The sequence below is a fragment of the Leptodactylus fuscus genome, chromosome 2 (genome assembly GCF_031893055.1).
Source record: "Leptodactylus fuscus isolate aLepFus1 chromosome 2, aLepFus1.hap2, whole genome shotgun sequence".
NCBI lineage: Eukaryota > Metazoa > Chordata > Amphibia > Anura > Leptodactylidae > Leptodactylus > Leptodactylus fuscus.
The window spans coordinates 29,608,949-29,631,005 of NC_134266.1; the positions used below are offsets into that span (position 1 = coordinate 29,608,949).

The 22,057-nt window shown below is 40.7% G+C and overlaps 1 protein-coding gene across 3 annotated transcripts in view; it reads left to right on the top strand.

Moving 5' to 3' along the window:
* CADM2 (cell adhesion molecule 2) overlaps positions 1-22,057 on the top strand; it is a 1,317,105-nt gene that overhangs the window by 1,152,403 nt on the left and 142,645 nt on the right. For all 3 annotated transcript variants that reach the window (XM_075263548.1, XM_075263549.1, XM_075263550.1), the window contains one exon: positions 2,480-2,570. In XM_075263548.1, coding sequence (XP_075119649.1) covers positions 2,480-2,570 — 91 coding nt within the window. The remainder of the gene's footprint in view (positions 1-2,479; positions 2,571-22,057) is intronic.

The window sequence follows — 22,057 nt, forward strand, 5'->3', positions numbered from 1 at the left end:
GAAACAATCTTTTTTGTTAGTAAAAATTGAATTATTCTGCTGATCTATTTCTGTATTTCAAACCAAGTAGAAGAGTCTCTGTCAATTTGATCGGGAAATTGAATTCATCATATACCTAGAAGTAAGTTTGCCAAGTTGACTATTTCTCAGCATCCTTATCACCAACCCCTAAATATTGCCGAGTGGCAGAAATATATGTCACATGGCTTAGTTTTCCTCCAAGCAGCTCACGAGTCTTCGCATTACATGATCTCTTCAATGTCTAATTAGGGTAATGTACTGAAGGTTGACGTATCAGGCGAAGTCTCAGACAATTAATCCGCAGGTGGCTGAACACTAAGAATGTTGTCATTTAAAGACCACGTCTGTTAACATTAGGGGAATTATTGCTCTTTCGTTTAGACATATTTTTCCATCAGTTTGCTAGATTGTGGCAAAAGATTAATGAATGTGTCTTTTTTTTTTTTTGTATCTTTTTGGGTTAAGTCAATAATTGCAGAATATAACAGGGGTGAGCTATTTTGCAAAATATATTTTTTACATAGGATTGCAGATTATATCATAAGTATCATGGTGCATAATGTTAACTCTTTTCTCGATGGTGATGTCACGCCAATGGGACCGCTGTAGACAATCTCCACTCTCAGTGGCATATTGATGGGACAGTGATTGACAGCAGCCATCATGTCAGTGTTGCAGCTGCTCTATATACAAATAGAATGGTCCTAGCATGTCAGCACAATGGCTCAGTGCTTAGCACTGCAGCGCTGGAGTCTTGGGTTCGAATCCTGCCAAGGACAACATCTACAAGGAGTTTGTATGTTCTCCTTGTGTTTGTGTGAGTTTCCTCCCAAATTTAAAAGACATATTTGTAGGGATGAGGGAAAATTGTCCTAGAGCAGCAAGGAGGAATGTATTTTCTAGTCCTTTCCTGCAGCACAGGGTCCTTATTGTGCTGGGAGTAGGCTCACACCACCTGCACTATGCTGCCCCCCCCTTAATTATGGGGAGCCTAGTTGTACCTGAGCCTCTACTGTCACCATAGGCCACTTCTAAGTTGCATACACTTGTTAAAGTTGGTGAAAGATTATGGCATGGTTATTGACCTCCCCATAAATCCCGAACCGCTCCCCCCAAAAAACATAAAGCATAATCCCACCCATAGATGATCACACATCACACTGAATGGATCTCAATCTGTTTACTTAGCTCCTCCTTGAGGACCCCTTGTTTTAGAAGCTTGGAGCTGGTTATGGTGTATGCTAGGTGTGTTTATCCCATACCAATGCTTGTCCTATTCTTGTTCATAGTACAGTATTCTGAGATATGTTTAGGGATGGTGAGACTTGGGGGTGTCTGATGCTAGAATCAGTATTTAGGAAGAGATCTCGTGAAAACATTCTGGGATCAGTGTATCACTTATTTGCTGTTTCCTATTTATTGATACCATAGTCATTTAGTGACGATCATCATTATTTTTTGTGTGTCCTATCATCTTATTACTGCACCATCCTTTTATCATACCAGTCACTTTTGGTGGGTTCCCCATTTTTTGTATATTTGTTAACTCCTAATATTGGGCTTCATAAATGTCAGGATTGTTGACTCTGCATCTGTTGTATAAGTCAGACCTACTCTAAGGTTTGGGATTAACTTGTGACCAACTGGTGTTACAAGAAGACAGTAGAAAGGTTTGGATGTTAGCAGCCCTGTGACCCTTCAGTTGTCATTGACAATGTTTCACTCTTTATTGACTCATTTATTTCTATGGGTTTGTATACAGGTAATCCCATCTACTAAAGGAGACTTGAGCAGAGCCAATAACAGCCCAAGGGACCCAAGGGACACATATTGTATACACTTCTGATATTTCACAATGACACATTATAATACAATATATTTTAAAACCTTTTTCAGGATCTTCTGGTCTATGATATTTTCATTTTGCATTTTGCTTTTGTTCTTAGAGGGGCCAGGTGAATAGCTATAGGGGGATCCCTCTGCAACACAAAATATACTACTATTCTAAATGGACCATCATATTTAGGGGCCCTATTAAAGATTTTGCATTGGGGCCAGAAGCTTCAAGTTACACTACTGAGTGTGTCCTAGTCATCTGTAATGTTGTAAGATCTGTATTGTATACGGGATAAAGAAGACTGTCGAAAATGGTAGGAAATTTCTCAAAAAATATCATGTTGCATAGTGTATTTAGGGCAATTTATAATACTGTATACTTGTACACTCATGCTATAGAACTATATGGTTGTTACATGCGTACACCAAAGTAGTCACCAGGAAATATCAAACATGGTGCCACCATTGAAAGTATTTAACCATTCACTGCTGGGATTTTTCTTTTATCGTCCTATGATATTTTTCTAAAATTAGTTCATTTAGTCAATCACGTTAAATTTATTTTTTGTGACACTGATACTGATCTTTTTTTCAGTTCATAATGTACTTTTCTCATTTACAGATACTCCTACCGTTAAGATTCTGCCCTCCACTCCTCTTCCACAAGAAGGACAGCAACTCATTTTAACGTGTGAATCTAAAGGAAAACCTCTGTAAGTCTGGCTTTATATTCAGATTGTAACTATATTATGCTAGTTCAAGAGGCAAGACAAATTCAGCTTTATTATTATTATTATATTTTTTTTTTTTTAAAGCCACCCCCCCTTTGTTAATATCAGTGCACCATTGATAAATAGTGTCATTGAAAATACAACTTAACCTGCCAAAAACAAGCCCTCATACATATATGTGGATTATTAATAACTACAAAACCACAGAAAGTGTACTGTACAACTTATGTATAACTGGGACGTACAACATCTACTGAGGAACATTTCGATTTTTCCATTAATGGTGCTGATGGACTTCAAGATGTTCCTTTAGACTGAGATTCCACATTGTGGAAATGTTGCTTTTTTTGGTTGCAGGTTATGCTGAGAAATATATCGGAAGTTCTTATACTTCTCCCTTCTGTTGGAATCCTTCCTGGCTTTGGTTCAAAAAACCACAGCAAAATCTGCAACAAAAATCTGAATTTCCGCAAAGTGGAGCCTCACCCTTAAAGGGGGTTTCCGGGCTATATAATTGATGATCTATCTAAAGATCATCAAGGCGATTGATACCGAGACTCCCAGCAGATCATCTGTTTGAAGCTCATTTGAACAATGCAGCCACTTCAGTACTTAAAAAGCACATTTTTACATTGGCTGGGCTTGGCATCGCAGCTAAGCCCATTCACTTGAATGGAATCAAAGCATGTAATCAATTAATGTTACATCACATGGCCTGCAAAGTAGAAATGACATTCAACACAGCTGAGGTTCAGAGTATTGAACTTCCAAGGATCTCCAATTGAGGTCATCAATTAAGAAGTCCCAGAAAATCCCTTTAGACCATGGGTCCTCAATCACCGGTCCATGGACCAGGAGCAGGCTGTGGGGCTCTATGGTCGGTCCATGGAGCAGGGCAGTGGGCTAGTTTCAGTTCTAAGAAACCTTCTCCTAGCAATAGAATGCAGCGCTTCACCATAGTGTACTTGGTTACTAGAGTAATTGAGCAGCAGGAACGCCTCACCTTCTGTGATCGGCTGGTTACCACACTGCAGAAAGATGGTTTCCAGAAAGAGGCGGCATCACGTCTCCAAGAGGTAATCAGCCAATTACAGAAGGTGAGACATTCCTGCTGCTTAGTTACTTTGGCAATTAAATACACTACCGGATATTACGCTACCTGATAGTTATTACCCCTCCATAACCCTGCCCTCATATAACCATAACCTTGCCTCTGCCCCACCCCCACGCCTCCCTGCCAGGCCATGGAAAAGTTGTAATGCTTGAAGCCAGTCCCTGGTGCAAAAAAGGTTGGGAACCACTGGTTTAGACTAAGGCCCCATATTGCACAGCTAAAAAAAAAAAAAAAAAGAAAATCCATTGTGTTTTCCCTGCAGCATTTTAGATTGCCAACATTTTTCTGGTAAGGGCGGGTTCACACCAGTGCCCGAACTCAGGCTTTTTCAGGTTTCCATCTTCTGCCGACAGAAAACAGAAACCTGGCAGACCATGTCCAGCTGTGAGCGCCGGTGAGTGTTTTCTGCTCTCCCGGTGAAACCATTTTTTTTTTAACCAGACACAAAGTCCTGCATGTCCGACTTTTTGTCCAGTTAACAAAAACGGTTTCACCGGGGAGAGCACAAAACGCTCACAGGCGCTCACAGCCGGACACTTTCCAAACCGTTTCAAATGAATGGGTTTGAAAAATGACTGCAGGTTTCTGTCTCCTGTCCAGTTTCGGGCAGGAAACGGAAACCTGCATAACAGAAACCCGCCCTAAAATTGATGGATGGGATTAGTCATAATCTCGTTCACTTTGCTGGTACTGTAAAATTTTGAGGGTTTTTTTTCTGCTGCGTTTCCGCAGCAGGAAAGAATTGTGTTTCCATAACATGGGGTTTTGGCCTTAAGTCTCAAGATACTTCCAACATAAAAGGGTTAATCTTGGCATACTAGATTATAAATCATGTGTACAGATTTTATCATCCATCTTTAGTTTAATATGGAAAACTCCGGTAATAGTTCCTATTTTTTTGAGCAGTTCTTTCTAGAATTCTTAAGAAAAAAAGGAAAGAAAAAAAAAGAGCGACATCTGGGAAATTAAGCTCTGACTGTCATGTTTCTACTCTGTTGTACAAAATGTGTGTAATTGCCCTTCCTCTAGGATGTTTTTAGAGGCAATTCAGAAAATGTTGACATTTCGCTTATTTTGAAATATTAATGCAACTTTTTCATAATTATGTTCAGCCTCTAAGGCTTAACTTCTGATTAAGAGCAAATTTAAAAGGTTGGTCCCAATTGATATATGTTTTAATGCAGATTTAAAATAATTAGATTTTGACTGAGGAAGCGGAATACAAATCAGTAACAGAATAGACAGTATCACAGTGTGAGGAAGCTTAGGAGCCTACGAGGCGTTCTGTACAGTTCGCACCAGATCTGAAAAATAAAAATTTATTCTGACAGCTAAAAAAATTAATAATCGCCTGCGTTCTGGCATTGCCATGTGCCTCACTTCTGCAGTACCTTGAAATTGCTATTTCTTTTCTTCTGCCTATGCAATTGTATTGTCATGTTATAATTGCCTTGCTATACCATCTCATTATAAACTGAATTACTGTACATTTTTACGTAAGAAAATTCTCATGGCTATAGGCAAACGCACCGGTATTCAAGAGAATAAATGTATTATAATAAACAAGATAAGACATTGACTACTGCAGTAAGAGGTTTAGTACAAAATTCATCATCCTTTAGATTTGTCCTGGCATACCGTATATACCAGTCATTCATGTAAAAGTGTAATCATTTTTATTTTTTTATTTTTATGCTTACTTGGATAGCGCTGTGATATTTCACAGCACTTTACTGACATTATTATTATTATTATTATTGTTTAATTATATGTCACCATTAATTCCATGGTGCTGTACATTATTATATTAATTCCATGGTGCTGTGCATTATTATTTTAATTCCATGGTGCTGTACATTATTATATTAGTTCCATGGTGCTGTACATTATTATATTAGTTCCATTGTGCTGCACATTATTATATTAGTTCCATGGTGCTGTACATTATTATATTAATTCCATTGTGCTGTACATTATTATATTAACTCCATGGTGCTGCACATTATTATTTTAATTCCATTGTGCTGTACGTTATTATACTAATTTCATGGTGTTGTACATTATTATATTAATTCCATGATGCTATACATTGTTATACTAATTTCATGGTGTTGTACATTATTATATTAATTCCATGGTGCTGTACATTATTATATTAATTCCATGGTGATCTACATTATTATATTAATTCCATGGTGTTGTACATTATTATATTAATTCCATGGTGCTGCACATTATTATATTAATTCCATGGTGTTGTACATTATTATCCTAATTCCATGGTGTTGTACATTATTATCCTAATTCCATGTTGTTGTACATTATTATATTAATTCCATGGTGCTCTACATTATTATATTAATTCCATGGTGTTGTACATTATTATGCTAATTCCATGGTGTTGTACATTATTATATTAATTCCATGGTGTTGTACATTATTATATTAATTCCATGGTGCTGCACATTATTATACTAATTCCATGGTGTTGTACATTATTATATTAATTCCATGCTGCTGTACATTATTATATTAATTCCATGCTGCTGTACATTATTATATTAATTCCATGGTGCTTTGCATTTGCATACTGTACACAAAATATACTAAACAAATATAATACTAATAGTGACCGACTGGCACAGTGGGATAGAGGGCCCTGTCTGCAAGGGTTTGCAATCTATGACGAAAGAGGGATGGAGACAGTAGATGAGAAAAGGGAATGTTTGGATGGTGGTACTAGTGTTATTGGGGGTTGTAGGCCTTCCTGAATAGGTGAGTCTTCAGGGCCATCTTGAAGCTTGTGATTGGGAGGGTTCTTGGTAAGGAGTTCCAGAGTATGGGGCATGCATGGGAGAAATCCTGGAAACAGTTGTGTGAAGCGCGTATAAAAGCAGAGCAGGGTAGAAGGTCTTTGGAGGTTACATGTGGGCAGGACATTGACAGTCACTGTCCCATATAGGGCTCACAATCTACATTCCCTATCAGTATGTCTTTGGAATGTGGGAGGAAGACGGAATACCCGGAGGAAACTCACACAAACAGGGAGAACATACAAGCTCCCTGGCAGGATTCAAACCCAGGACTCCAGCACTGCAAGCCTGCAGTTCTAACCACTGAGCCACGGTGCTGCCCCCATAATAATGAAGGATTTTCTGAGACTAAAACATTGCTTTTGGGGTTCCGACAACCAAAAATCCCACTAAGTTCTTTGAAGAGGCTGAAGTGATCAGACGGACAATGTGCTTTCTTCCCAACTGACCAAACAGAGTGGACCATACTGTGTACAGCTAGGCATAGCACTATTTTCAGAAAAGGGAAGCCATGTTTTTCTAATTTGGAAAGGATTTTTAAGACATGTGTAATTACTGGTGCAATTTAAAACACGATTTTAGAATTTTAGGGGGTTCAGTAGACTATATGTGCATGGATTTATATGTTCTTCCTGTTTATGTAGGTTTCTTAGTTTCTTTTTCCATTTCAAAAATAGATAAAGGGTTATACCATGAAGCACATTCACCCTCTATCCATAGGATAAGTGGCTGAATGTGGGTGTCTGACTGCTGAGACCCCCATTGATCATGGGAATGGGGGGGGGGTTACCGCTGTTGAGTCAGCCGGGTTGAATGTAGGGATGCTGCTGAAGGACAGGGTACATCCACTTTCCCATTCATTTCAATGGGTGTGCTAGGGATAGCAAAAGTATAGCACTCTCTCGCACCCCTATTGAAGTGAATGGAAGTGGGAGATTGTAGTGTCCAGCAAATTCATGCCTACATTCAGTCTGGCTGCATTCAAAACATGGGTAATGCCTCCATTTCCATGAATTTATCTTCTACCCGATGGATATACTGTATATACCATATGGTATCACCCCTTTAAAGGCATTTTCCTGCAATATAGGATTATCACCTATTCACAGGATGATAAAGCCAGCCCCTATAGTACAGGTATACCTATAAACACAGGGAAGGAGGTAGTGAATCTGATCATGTGAGTCAGGCCCAGCCCAAAAACCCATGGTATGGTCTAAATAGACACCGGGGGAAGTAAGTATTAAAGCCATCCTTGGATAGTCCCGTTTAAGCTATAATAGAATTATTAGTATTACAGCAAATTATTTTGTTCTATTGCTAAACAGAAGAGTAGAACATGAAAAGAGACTGAAGGTTTATGTCGGCACCAAGAACATTTCTTTGGCATCAAATAATAAATCAAAGGATTTTCATATTTAGAGTTACACATTTATTATTTTGAACGTCTTTGCACTTCCATATTTTATTTGCTCCATATTTTACAGTGCATTTGCCCTTTGGAGGATACTGGAGGAGTCCAAGACTACTGCCAGTTCTGCAGAGTATCTCTGGAACAAGAACACTGTTTGCATTAAACTGTATTAGTACAGACGAGTCTCTGAGAAGGCAACATAATGTTTTATGTATTTGTTAGGAATACCGTCTCCTCTATTCTGTTCACCAGACTCACCAGGGATGTGCGGGCAATCAATCATTCTCAATTAAATATTGCAAAATCTCACATGAGGGTCCCAAGTGAACTGAAAGATTGAACATGATGTAACCAGGATGGAAAATACTTCATGATCTCATCTGTTTAAGATAGATTTTAACATAAGTTCAATTACAGTATGAAGTATAACGTAAATGTTGCTTTTGGAAAGATACCGGACTGAATTTACTAACCTAGGGTTTTCTAGGACCTGGACATTTTTTATATAGATGACCTATTCATAGGATAGGTCATCTATAGTAGATCGGTTGGGATCCGACACCCAAACCCCGATGTGGCCCCTAGGTGCAGTTCAATGCAGTTCCAGGTGCAAGGGTCTGGCACCTCCTGGAACTGCAACCCTGCTCCCATTCACTTATATGGGAGCAAGCCTGTTTCAGGTCAAATTATTATTATATGGTTTCTGGCAGCCCCATCAGTTGAACTGGCTGGTTGACCTCATCACAACTGACTGACCAGTGACATCACTGCAACAGACTGGCAGATAACACTACAAATAACTATCTAATGACAACACAATAACTGGTTAGTGACATCAATATATATGACTGGGTGACATCACTACAACTGACTGACTAGTGACAACTCTACAACTAGGGTTGAGTGATTGGGATCGGAAAAGATCAGATCCGGATTGGCGATAGAGCAAATTTCACGATCGCAATCAGGATCGGCTGGAAAATTATCGAAAATCGGATTTTGAAATCTGAAGATCGGCTCAACCCTACTGTTTGTATAATGTACAATTAGGGCTGAGCGATTGTGAAAGATCGGATCCCGATCGGCGATTGAGCAAATTTCACGATCGAGATCGGCTGAAAAATGATCGGAAATCGGATTTTAAAATCGATCCTGAAATCACTACAACTGACTGACTAAAGACATTCTACAACAGAATAGCAGGCATCACTATTAGAGATGAGTCAACAGTAAACTGTTCGAGGTTCGATATTCGTTTTGAGTAGCCCCTCGATATTCGACTACTCGAATCGAATATCGAACCCCATTATAGTCTATGGGGGGAAAATGCTTGTTTCAGGGGTAGGCAACGTTCGATCAAATTATACTTACCAAGTCCACGAGTGAGGGTCGGGCTGGATCCTCCGAGCAGTCTTCTCCTTGCAGCATGCCCGCAGCGTCTTCCGGCTCTGAATTCACTCTGCCAGGCATCGGGCCTGGGCAGAGCTGACTGCGCATGTCCGCACTACAAGCAGACATGCGCAGTCGGCTCTGCCCAGGCCCGATGCCTGGCAGAGTGAATTCAGAGCCAGAAGACGCCGCGGGGAAGCTGCAGGGAGAAGACTTCTAAAGGTAGGAGAAGAACCAGCGTTGATTGGCTGACTGTATAGCATTCAGCCAATCAATGCTGGTTCTGCATCAAACTTTTTCCATTCGAATAGCGAGTGGTACTCGATCAAGTACGAGTATTTCGAATACCGTAGTATTCGATCGAATACCTACTCGTTCGAGTACTACTCGCTCATCTCTAATCACTATAGCTGACTGGTTAGTGACATCACTACAACAGACTGGCTTACCTTACAAAGTGAAGTTTTATCCCTATGGCTGAAAGCTTAGAAGTGCAAAAACAGATTTAGCAACATTAATATAAAAGGAAATTATTTTAAGAATTAATACTGTAGTTATTATATTGCACATTATCGGAATGCCCCTTTAAATGTTGTGGTTGCTTTTGCGAAGCTTAGAAGCCATTTTAGAAGGCAGAACATGCAGAGTTTGTTGATGGATATGTTAAATTAGCAGTTTATGTATTACATTGCCGGCAATGTCCTGTTGTCTCAGTCTAGCTGTATACTTCCTTTTCTTACATGATTGCTCATAATAGCAGTCAAATCGTCTCTTCCCTCGAGAAGTGTTGACATTATGGGTACTTTGTCAATTACATAAACACTGACAATGATCAGAATGGGACTCGGAGTTGAACATTTCTGTAATTACTGGAGGATTCCTTGATTTAGTAGGAAACATAAAAAAATTACAGTATTTACAAGCCTTGTTACATTTGTTTAGATCTACCGCAACAAGATTCTTACAATTTACTTTCTGTAGAGATCATGTACTTGTGCCAAGGCAGATGTTCTTGTGGCAAGGAAAATATGCTAAGATAACCTTACTAACCTGCTAAGCCCTGTATTTTTTGGAGGCAGTAGATAGTCCAGTGTGACAAAATCTGTTGTATTGATTCAAAGGACCCTGAATTCATAGTGGGGTGCCCTTAATTTACTGAATGTTACCTGTCAACTCTTAGGTATAAATAAAGGGGTTCTCCTGTTGTAACTACATATCACTTATCCACAAGGGTTTTTATACTGACTGCCAGATTGCAGTCGGGAAGAATTTTTTTTCCCCTGAAATAGGGCAAATGGCATAATCCTCATGGGTTTTTTTTTGCCTTCCTCTGGATCAACACTGTAGGGATTGTAGGGTTATACATTGGACTTGATGGACTGATGTCTTCATCCAACCTCATCTACTATGTAACTATGAAAGTATCTAATTGCAAGAATCCCAACTGATTACTCTTCACTGCTCCGATCAATATCTATAGGACTGACATAGTCAAGTACAGTGCTTGCTATCTGCTATCTCATAGGCTTTGAATGGAGAGAAAGAGTGACCAGGGACACAGGCACCTGATGATTGGTGGGGGTTCTAGTTGTGGGGACTCACAGATCAGACATTTATCGTTTGACCTGTGGATAGATAAGTTGTTCTACTTTGACAATGCCTTTAAGGAGCATGTTTCACCATCTCCACCAAGTCCATGACTTTGCATTCTTTAAGAGGTTCTCATCCACTGATTCCAGCACAGTTAGAATTTTTTCTCTTACTTTAGCCATTCCTGAGTAATCAGTAAAGTTATTTTCAGCAGCAGATATGCTAATTAGGGTCTCTATTGTCAAGTCAGCAATCCCTGTCTGTCTGCTTCAGCCCAGGACCACCCACTTGACAGTACAAAGCCTATCCATATTGCATGCTGAAACAGTTCCAGTTACTCAGGAATGGTGGGAAGTGAAAAAATTCCAACTATGCCTGAATCAGCACAGCAGCAACTGAAGGAAGGACGCAAATAGATGGAGTTAGTGGAGGTGGTGAAACGTCCTCCTTAACATTTGTGAATCATCTGTCATCTCATTCTACTTCTAGACAATACTGCATTTACAACTGATAAATCAGATTAGGGAAAAAAGTATATGCTTGAGTGATCCTTAAATTACCAATAGTACAATTTAACTATCCAACTACAAGCTAAAAAAAAATCCAAGAGGAATTTTAACTATTAACCATTTCAGCCTATATTTGTCTTATATTTATTGTCAGTTTATGGTAAATAGACTGTATAGTAGATTGGAATTTCTAGAAGAAAGAGCAACCAGGCTGATCAGAGATCTTGGAGAAGACACCACCATTTGGTGCTGATGCGAAGTCAGACAATTGCCTCTAATTTCTTCTTGTACCGGATGATAAACATATAACCTAGAAAGGCGGCCATACACATTAGCTAAATGTTGGCCAAACACTTTGATTTGAGAGGACCAGCCAACCATCTGATGAATATGAGACACCAGGATGAGGCTATCCTCAAGGGAGCCAAGATACTTCCAAATTTATACTTTGTCCAATGTAAAGGCTACAAATCTCAACGAGATAGAAAGTATAGATAGCAGATTTCAGCTCTGAAGCTTGAAGAATTAATCATGTGTGTGAACTATAACACAAGCTGTAACACAAGATCCCATAACAACATAAGTCAAGTGATGATAGTCAGTCTTCAACTGCTGTTCTCCTGCATCTGAAATCTTCATAATTTGCTTTCCAGCACAACCAAAGTTCCTCTTGAGATGATAAATAATAACAATAATGATGAGGCAAAAGACTAAAAACACAGAAATTAATAGAAAATTGTATAGAGGAAGTGCTTGGATTTCTTAGCAATGTATCTAAGAACTTGAGAATAATTACCTTAAAGAAAAATCTTTAGCAAAGTCCTGGTCAATCCTCTCAAGTTCCTATATTTTTTTTTCTAGCAACACAACAATGTATCTGTCAAATATTGTCAATAAATGATGAGATACAGAGAGAGATTTTCACAGCACGTCTGGCTATTGACTAAGCTGGTAAATATGTGATATGGTCTGATACATTTCAGCATGGTGTGTTGTCAATAAGAAAGGTCACATTCCCATGGTTTTTCTTTGAAAGCCATTTCACTCTCTCTTCGGTGGTTGTGCACAGTAAGTTTTTTGTTGCCACTTTTGTACATATGTTCTAAAACAACAGTGTGATTGATACATAATAGTCTGAGACTATCACAAAATTGATGGCACGAGTTAAGGATATTGTACTCCGCCGATTTTGGACTGAAAGGTAAAGTAATGGTGTTGTGTTTTATGGTGGGTTCTAAGGATTGTAAGAACAAGGATGTCACACAAGTGATTGTAATGAAACATAAGATAATAAGCAGGCAAATAAGTAAAAGGTATAGGCAAGCTATAAACACTGGTGCTCAGGTTTCCATTTTTTGGTCTACTAGAGCAGTGGTCCCCAACCTTTTTACCACCAGGGACCAGTTTCAGCAAGACAATTTTTCTATGAGCCGGTGGGGTGGGGAAGGGGTGTGGGTGGGGTGGGGTTAAGCATGGGGGTGTAGATTAGAATCATGTACATATGAAAACACAAGAGGAAGTACAAACTGACGGACACTGCAGGTTATGAAGATGGCTACTGATGACAGATATCACTCCTAATGCTGCTATTAAATTCACTACAGCCTGACTACAGCTACATTACACATCATAGGGACAAGTGACATGTAATGTAGTTGCCCAAAGTTTGGTAGGCGAGTGTGGGATGCAGCTAAGACCCACTGCATGTCCTGCATAGTCTTAGAATCCCGGACATACAGCGGGTCCCGGCTCAACCCCGCACTTTGCTCACCCTATCCCAATGAACAACAACCAAGCGTCAGTATTGTGCAGCTGCTGACTCCTCGCCGTCGGTACGCGGACTGGTGCAACATACCCTGCGGTCCGGTACTGGTCGCAGACCGGCGGTTGGGGACCCCTGCACTAGGGAACCCAATCTGCTTAAAAAGCGGTTACTCGTGGAACCCATAAACCATAATGGACTTACGGGAAATTTCTCTCTGCTTTTTTTCAAGCGGAATGGGGGTTGGAATCTCCGAAAGGAAACTGAGTGCAGGTGTGAATTTATCCTTATTTGTTTTCTCAACACCCCAAGATATACAGGCAATTCCAAGAAGTTGCGAAGCCATGTAGACAGCCAAAGTCAGGTTGGCTAGGATGTTGGGCACTTTGCTCTTTCCATTTCTCCCATAGGAGTGATTTGGAGTTATGGGAACAGTGTGGACGTGGATATCCCATAAATGTTTGTCATTGGATATCCATGTACTACTAATACTTCCAAAGCTCTGTTCAGATCACGTTTTCTCCAAACGATTGCAAATGGATGACCATCCATTAACATACTGTAGACAACAATGTTTTTTTTTAAAAAAAAAAATAATAATAATCGTTTTCTCCGTTTTATTTTTTTTATTTTTTTACTTCTTTTAGAAGGACACAAAAACGTTGAATACAATACTTTTGTTTCCGTCTAAAAAAATGGACAGAAATGTACATTTATTTTTTTTTACATTAATGTCTATATAAATGGTTGTGTCTGGTTTTTGCATTCGTTCTTTGCATTCCTTAAAAATGTAATCTGAATAGAGCCTAACATGGTTATGTTTTAATTATATTTGTGAGAAGGTGTCAGGCAGAGTGCTGGAGTCCAGGTATATCAGCCCCAGGTTTCTGACCTATGTGAGGTCCAGGGCAGATCTGGAGTAGACCTTAACCCAGGTGTAGCTCCTTGGCTTATTACTGGGCCAGAAAAACTTTGCAGATCCTGCACTCTAGTGCAGTTCCATGTGGTGATAGGAGGTGTATAGTTCTGTCCTGTAACCCTGACTCCGGTGGGACAATATTGCACCTCTTTTGTTCATGTGTCTGGTAGTAAGCCACATGTACAGTTAGTTTCTGTTTAGTTAGTTGCTCAGACGAGCAGGTTTTCTATTTTGTTTTTGCCTGAAGTTAAGGCTGTGTTTTGTTTTGCTTATTTTATGCCTGAAGTCAAGGTTTATTTATTTTCCTGTTTTTTATTCTAAATAAACCAGTTTCCTGCACATTTTGTGGCCCTTTCTTGACTGTTTGGGTCCACACCACTGCTTCTACCGAGCTATCTCCCCACATATTGTATATCTTATACAATATTATGTTTACTATTGGTGTTTACTTATTTCATCTACATAAAATATTTCAGTCTTTTCAGAGTTTTATTCATGTAAATCTATAAAGTTATACGTAACCTTGTCTACCTTTATGGAGAAAACTTTCTTTGTAAGATCTCAATAACTTGTATATTGAAATAAGATTACATAACGCAGATTGTATTCCAGCATTTAGCTCAGTATTTATGGCAGCATTTTGTTCTTTCAGCTTTGTGACCTTTCAGTATTTTTTATCCATTTAGTATTGCCCTCAGTATTTCTGCTCTATTAAAGATACAAATACAGTAATATGGATAACAAAAGAACATACACAGATCTGATGAAACTTCATAATATTACACACAATGCCATAGATTTAAGAAAAAAAATACAAATAACATGTACATATATTTATTGAATTATGTAGAAGATGCCAGTCTGTAAGGCAACACCTCATATCTGTGTTGTAACACATATCGCAACCGTAATAAACATGATGTAAGTGGTAAATGGTTCTTTCACACCTGTACAATTGTATGCAAAATTTATAAAACAATTTTAATTATAATAGTCATTTTTGCCTTATTGTTTTGATGACACATCGCTAAGTTAGAGAATGCATCAGTTATTCCACATCAATGCTCATGTGAATTAAAAATAAAAAAAACATGTTGATAATATGCTGTAAAAATATGATGTAATGCTGTTCCAATGTCTATATACAATAGAGCAATAATCTAAATGCAGCAGATTCTACCTTGAGGATGAGGCCCCGGTTTGCGGAAACACAGTTTTTTCTTGTTGCAGATTTGTTGAGCCAAGCCAAGCATGCCTACAAATGGAAAGGGGAAATATAGAGGAAGTTTTTATATTTCTACCTTTTTCTCAATCCACTCCTGGCTTTGGCTCAAAAACTCAAAAAAATCTACAACAAAAAAAGTTGAGTTTCTGTAACGTGGGGCTTTAGCCTAAGGCTGAAGATCCATGGGATGTAAACCCTGTGATTTGCCAACGGTGTAAATGCAGCTGGAAAAATCACAACGTTTTACAGTAAGGGTAAAGTGGATGGGATTCTAGCAAATTTTATACCCACTTTGCGGTAAAAACTGTGGTGTGGACACGCCGCAATTTCCATAACTGGCACGGTTTTTGAAATCACAGCATATCAATTATACCTGCGGGAATGCCAGCAGTTTTCCTATAGGTATAAGGCTAAATTCACACGGAATAAAGTGGAGCGCGATCTGGTACGTATACGAAGTGTCAGAGTTTGCGCGCTCAAAAAGATCCCATTGATTTCAATGGGAGTTCCGATCATATACGCTGCACAATTTTGCGCCCGTAATTTTGCAGCCAGATTGCACTCCACTTTACTCCATGTGAATTCAGCCTAAAGGCCGGGTTCACATGGAGTATTCTGGCTCGTCATTTGGTACGTAAACGCCGCGGGAGGATTTGCGGGCCGTATATGCTCTCATTATTTTCAATGGGAGCCGGTACCGTACACGCGGTGCCATTTTGCGGCCGCCGCAAAATCATGGCCGCAAAATAGCGCCGCGTGTATGGTACCAAATGACGAGCCAGAATACTCTGTGTGAACCCAGCCTAATTGTAACAGAAAGTCCGCAGAGAAAAACGCTGGAAACTTTCTGTCTAAAGCACTGTGGGAAGAACTGCAATTCATTACTGCCGCGGTTTTTCACGCAGCACTTTTTTGCTGTGGGATGTCCCGTAGGGCCTTGGTCTAAAAGAGTTTTCTGGGCAAATAATATTGAAGTTCAGATGGGTCATTGATAGCAGATTAGAGGGGTTCAACACTAAGAACCCCCAATGATCAACTGTGTATACAGAGAACAGGGCTGGAAACAGATAGCTGTGTTCTCTATGTAGTGTCCATGCGGAGTTTCTGTAGCGTAGCTCCTATATAAACAAATTCTGTCTTAAAAGATCAGATTGGAGGAGGTCAAACACACAGGAGCCCTGTCGATAAGCTGCCAATATGTCAGTACGGCCACTACAGAGAAAAGAGCTAAGGATTTGGCATGAGCCTCATGGGTTTTTTTTGCCTCTCCCTGGAATAACACTGTAGGGATTGTAGGGTTACAGGTTGGACTTGATGGACTGATATCTTCATCCAATCTCATCTACTATGTAACTATGATAGGTAATCAATATATTTTGTCTAGAAAACCCCTTCAATTTCATCAGAGGATTCGTCAGTTTTTCGTCAGAGTGTTGCACGAAACTTCTGTCTAGTCTTAAGATGGCCCCTACACATTAGAATTTATGACCCTATTAAAAATACTGAAGTTTACCAAGATCAATTGTAGCCTTCATATGGCAAAAAAAAATATATATATATATATATATATATATATATATATATATATATATATATCCACTGTGCTGGAAATTTTCAACCACCGGTCAGCCAAAAATGAAATTGTTTAGTTTGATTGGCCAAATTTCACCATCCACTTGTCAATTTGGTCTTTATATTTCAGAGACCACTCACCAATGGGGCAGTTTAGTTTGTATGTTAATGGCAGGGTTGCTCATACTCAAGATCATGAGTGACCATGATGATGTCATGTCTAAAAATAATGCAACAAGATGAGTAAATCTGTCTCATTGCCTCTGACGCGCCTCTGTATCCTTCCAGTCACCTTGTATCTGCGCATTTATCCAAAGCAAACAATTATAATCAACTAATATTTGACCTGAATTAAATAGACGACTGTCTGTTAAAAATTCTCCCGAGATGTAGTCATAGTTATTTTCTGCTTTGTTAACTTTTCTCATTGCTTTTGCTGCAGCTTTACAATTATGATATAATTGGACACAGCCACAATAACACTACTGGTCAATTCTTAGGAATATCTATAGACATTACATGGCTGCCACTCCGGGTTGGGCCGCTGATGTTTTCAGCTAACATAGAGAAAGATTTATTGATCACTGCCTGTGACATGTTACCGACAGAATGGTTTTGCAGATTACCGCGCTGCCGGTGAGAAATCACAGGCAGGAATCAATAAATCTTTCACTTTGTTAGCTAAAAACACCAACATCCCGGCCTGAAGTTCAGTCGGCCTTGCAACATGTGTCTTTAGCCTTAGTATACATTCATAAGACATAACCACGGCCAAGTTACATGAATAGCATTGATTTTCTTGTTAATATGGCTCCTGACAAGGGATGGGATATATTAGGCAGAGAGTGAACAGAGCGTTCCTGGCGTTGTATTGAAGACAGGTAATATAGTTATTTCCCATAATGGCCCCTCCACACAGTATTATGTGTCCTAACGGCCCTGCATACAGTATAAGGGTCCATAGCAGCCTCCACAGAGCATTATGTCCCATGGTGACCCTTCCACATAGCATTATGTCATCGTGGCCCCAATGGTGTTCGTTGCAAATATTGTAACAATTTCAGGTTCAGCGGAACCCAAAATTTTTGTAGTACACCATCAGAGCCCCAGTAGAAGTGACAAATATAAAAACCAATGGTACTTACCTTTCCTGGACTCTGCCACAGTTGTCACATGTGAAGGCTGCTAGGGGACAGTATACTGTATGCAGTGGCTGCTATGACACATAATATTGTGTAGAGGGGCCACATACTCTCTGGGGGGGGGGCACTGTGTAACTTATACTTTCTGGAGGGGGTGCTATGAGACATTATACTGTGTGCAGGGGCCACTATGCAATATAATATAATATTGTGTGGAAATGCTACTATAGATCATAATACTGTATGGAGGGGCCACTATGGGTTTTAATTCTGTGTGGAGGGGCCCCTATGGAACATTATACTGTGTTGAAGGTCTGCTAGATGACATTATACCGTGTGGAGGGGCCATTATGGTGCATTATACTGTATGGAGGGGTCTCTATGAGACATTTTACTGTGAGCAGGAGCTGGCTTTTTGACATTATACAGTACGGAGGGCAGCGCCGCACCTCCCATGAGGCGACCTGAAGTGACCACATCAGGCGGCGCTATGCCAGGGCCCCGGGGAGGGTGGCATTTTTGCTGACCTAAGCCAGTCCAGGACAAGCTGTCCTGGACTGGCTTAGCGTCACCGTCACCGAGCAGTGGATTGGGGAGGCTGCTGGAGCAGCGCTGCTCCAGCGGCCTCCTCTCACGCTCAGGCAGAGAGCAGGTCCTCTCCCTGCCTTCTAATGCCGCTCTGCCATGCCCCCTTCGCCCCGTCCCACCCCCTTTGCTCCGCCCCCTCCTCCCGGGGGTGGGGGGGCAGCTTTCTGTCGTCCGCCTCGGGCAGCGACAAAGGTAGGTTCACCCCTGACGGAGGGGCCTCTTTATGACATGATACTGTTTGCAGAGGCCACTATGGGAAATTACTGTATACTGTGTGAAGGGGCCACTATGGGACATCATACAGTGCGGAAGGGCAGATATGCATACCTCCCAACTTTTGAAGAACTGAAAGAGGGACAAAATGTGCGGCGCGCGTAGCGCGTCGCGGCAAATTTAGCCCCGCCCACTTTTGTGTTGACTCCACCCACTCGTTAATTTTTCATGTGCCTGCACACAGTATAATCCTCCTACAGTCACCCGTAAATTATATGCCCCCCCTCTATCTCTCCCCCAGTTTCATATACACCCTTCATCTGCCCCCAGTTTCATGTCCCTCTTCCATCTCTGCCCCCAGATTCATGTCCCTCCATCTCTGCCCCCAGATTCATGTCCCCACATCTCTGCCCCCAGTTTCATGTCCACTCCATCTCTGCCCCCAGATTCATGTCCCTCCATCTCTGCCCCCAGATTCATGTCCCCACATCTCTGCCCCCAGTGTCATGCCATCCTCTCCATCTCTGCCCCCAGTGTCATGCCGTCCTCTCCTTCATCTGCCCTCAGATTCACGTTCCACCTCCACATTAAACTTACCTTCTCCTCAGCTCCCTCGCCGCTCTCTGCCCGCCTCTCTCGCTGACACATGCGGCTGAAGCGAGGAGCTGACCTGTGTCAGCTCCTCGCTTCACCGCTGCCGCCAGCTCCTGGCTTGTACATCGCGTCTACAAGCCAGGAGCCGGCGGCAGCAGCGAAGCGAGGAGCTGACACAGGTCAGCTCCTCGCTTCAGCCGCATGTGTCAGCGAGAGAGAGACGCAGCGGCGAAGCGAGCACGCGAGCAGCTTCAGCCGCATGTGTCAGGGAGAGAGGCGGGCAGCGGGGAAGCGAGGAGCTGACCTGTGTCGCAGATCTGAGTTGAAATCGGGACATACCTCCCTCCAACCGGGACCACGGGACATGTCACCCAAATCGTGACTGTCCCGCGGAAATCGGGACGGTTGGGAGGTATGAGATATGGAACATTATACTGTGTGAAGGAATGCACTTTGGGACATAATAGTGTGTGTAAATGGACATTATACTGTGTGGGGGCAAGAAATGGGGGCACTAGGGGCCACACGGTGGTTCAGTGGTTAGCACTGCAGCCTTGCCGCGTTGGAGTCCTGGTGTTTAAATCCCGCCAAGGGCAAAAAAACATCTGCAAGGAGTTTGTATGTTCTCCCTGTGATTGCATGGATTTCCATCCCATATTGCAAAGACATACTGATAGGAAAAAAAAAATGGACATTGTGAGCTCTATGTGGGGCTCATAATCTACAAAAAAGTAATGGGGGCACTATGATGTCGGGGAGGGGTCCCAAGTCAAACTTTTGCTATGGGGTCCAGTCTCTGCTCGCAATGCCCTGTCTCAAGCTCTGTCTACATTTGCCTTTCTGATTTCCAAAACAAACAGAAACCACCATGCAGTGCCGAATACCTCCCTGGCTTACAATATGGTACATTGGTTTTACCATAGAGTACACCATTTGGTGAAAAAAATAATGCTGTGCTGTTCTCCCAATCTAAAAAAATTATATATATATATATATATATATATATATATATATATATATATATATATCCACAAGACAGGCTATTTCTGGAGTCTTCCACACAGATCTGAACATAACCCTCCAAATCTTAAATTTTTTCTATAGTATAAATTAATTTTTTCCTTCTTCAAGTGTCTTTTTCTTTCCTTCATTATTGTATATACCCTTCTTAGTACAATAGGCATGGCAATGTCATAACCTTTTAAATCTCATAAAATGAAAAATCTTCTGACTGCTGACATTATTGTCTATCGCACGCGTTCTCATAATGAAAATGATGTGACCAGACAAGACTGGATGTATATCAGAGGAGACTGAATTTTTATTATAACAGATGGCCAAATAGGCATGAAACCTGATTTTGGGGAATATTTTTTTCTGTTTTATATTTGAAGTGGCAGTGGGTATTATTAGAGATGTAAATCTCGGAGACAAAGCAGAGATTGATGAACCTTTACCGATTCTTCTGTAGGACAATGGCTTTATAGCGGGGAGTTTCTAGTGTCGTAAATTGTTTTAACTGTGAAGGTGCTTTGGATCATTCAAAAAAAAAAGTTCTGAGTTTTAGAAATGATCATTAATCTTATGTATTATAGCTGACCATGTGACCCTTGAGGAGGAGAAGATCAGTTTGGTTAGTTCCATCCAACTTGGTACTGAGAACTTGCACAGGATTCTCAGAGGAAAGGAAGTTGGCCCAAGGGTTACCCTTGCTTCACATCTGCATTTGGTAATCCATTCCGGGGTCCCCATGTGGACTACCGAACGCACTGGCAAGCAGTGTGCAGTGAAAGCACACAGACCCCATAGACTATAATGTGGTCCGTGTGCTTTCCGTGCACTGCCGGCACGAATCACGTGGACAAGAAAGTAGATCACAAAGTACTTTCATGTCCACATAATTGATGGGGACAGTGTGTGGAGAGCACACAGACCACATTATAGTCTATGGGGTTTTGTGCTTTCACTGCATACCACTTGCCAATGTGTTTGGTATTCCATTCGGGGGGTCCCCATGTGGACTCCCCCGAGCGGATTACCAACCCAGAAGTGAATGAAGCCTCAGAGAAAGGGTATTATGATTGGTAACACACTTAGATTTTTCTATTGTAACACCTTCTCTTCTCTTTACACCACTCATGTATATCATGAATAAATTGTTCAGATGGTCATACACATTGGTTACAATAAATATCAGTGGAAGTTGCCCATTTCGGTGGGACTTGATGGATATGGGGATGTCTCAACTGCCAGATTTTAGGTGAAAGAAGGCGTTAATGTTAATATACGGTATGTATATATTTATTTGCGAGTGTTTAGAGCCACTTCTTATCCTCTCCCACTATTCAGAACACATGCATTATTGGCCAACCCAAGCAACTCAAGCATGCAACCCAAGCAACCCAAGCATGCATTTTATATGGGCCAGTCTGGAAAGATATCTGTAAGCTGGCTAAAAACTATCCTACATGTATGACGAGTAACTGTAACTGTATTAGTAGGTTCTTCAAACAAGAAATCAGTTATATAAAGTAATGATCATGGAGAAAAGCTTTCCAAGACTTCTGTCAACAATCCCATGAAATCTCCACAGTCAACTAATACTTAAAAGGTTAAATAAATTGC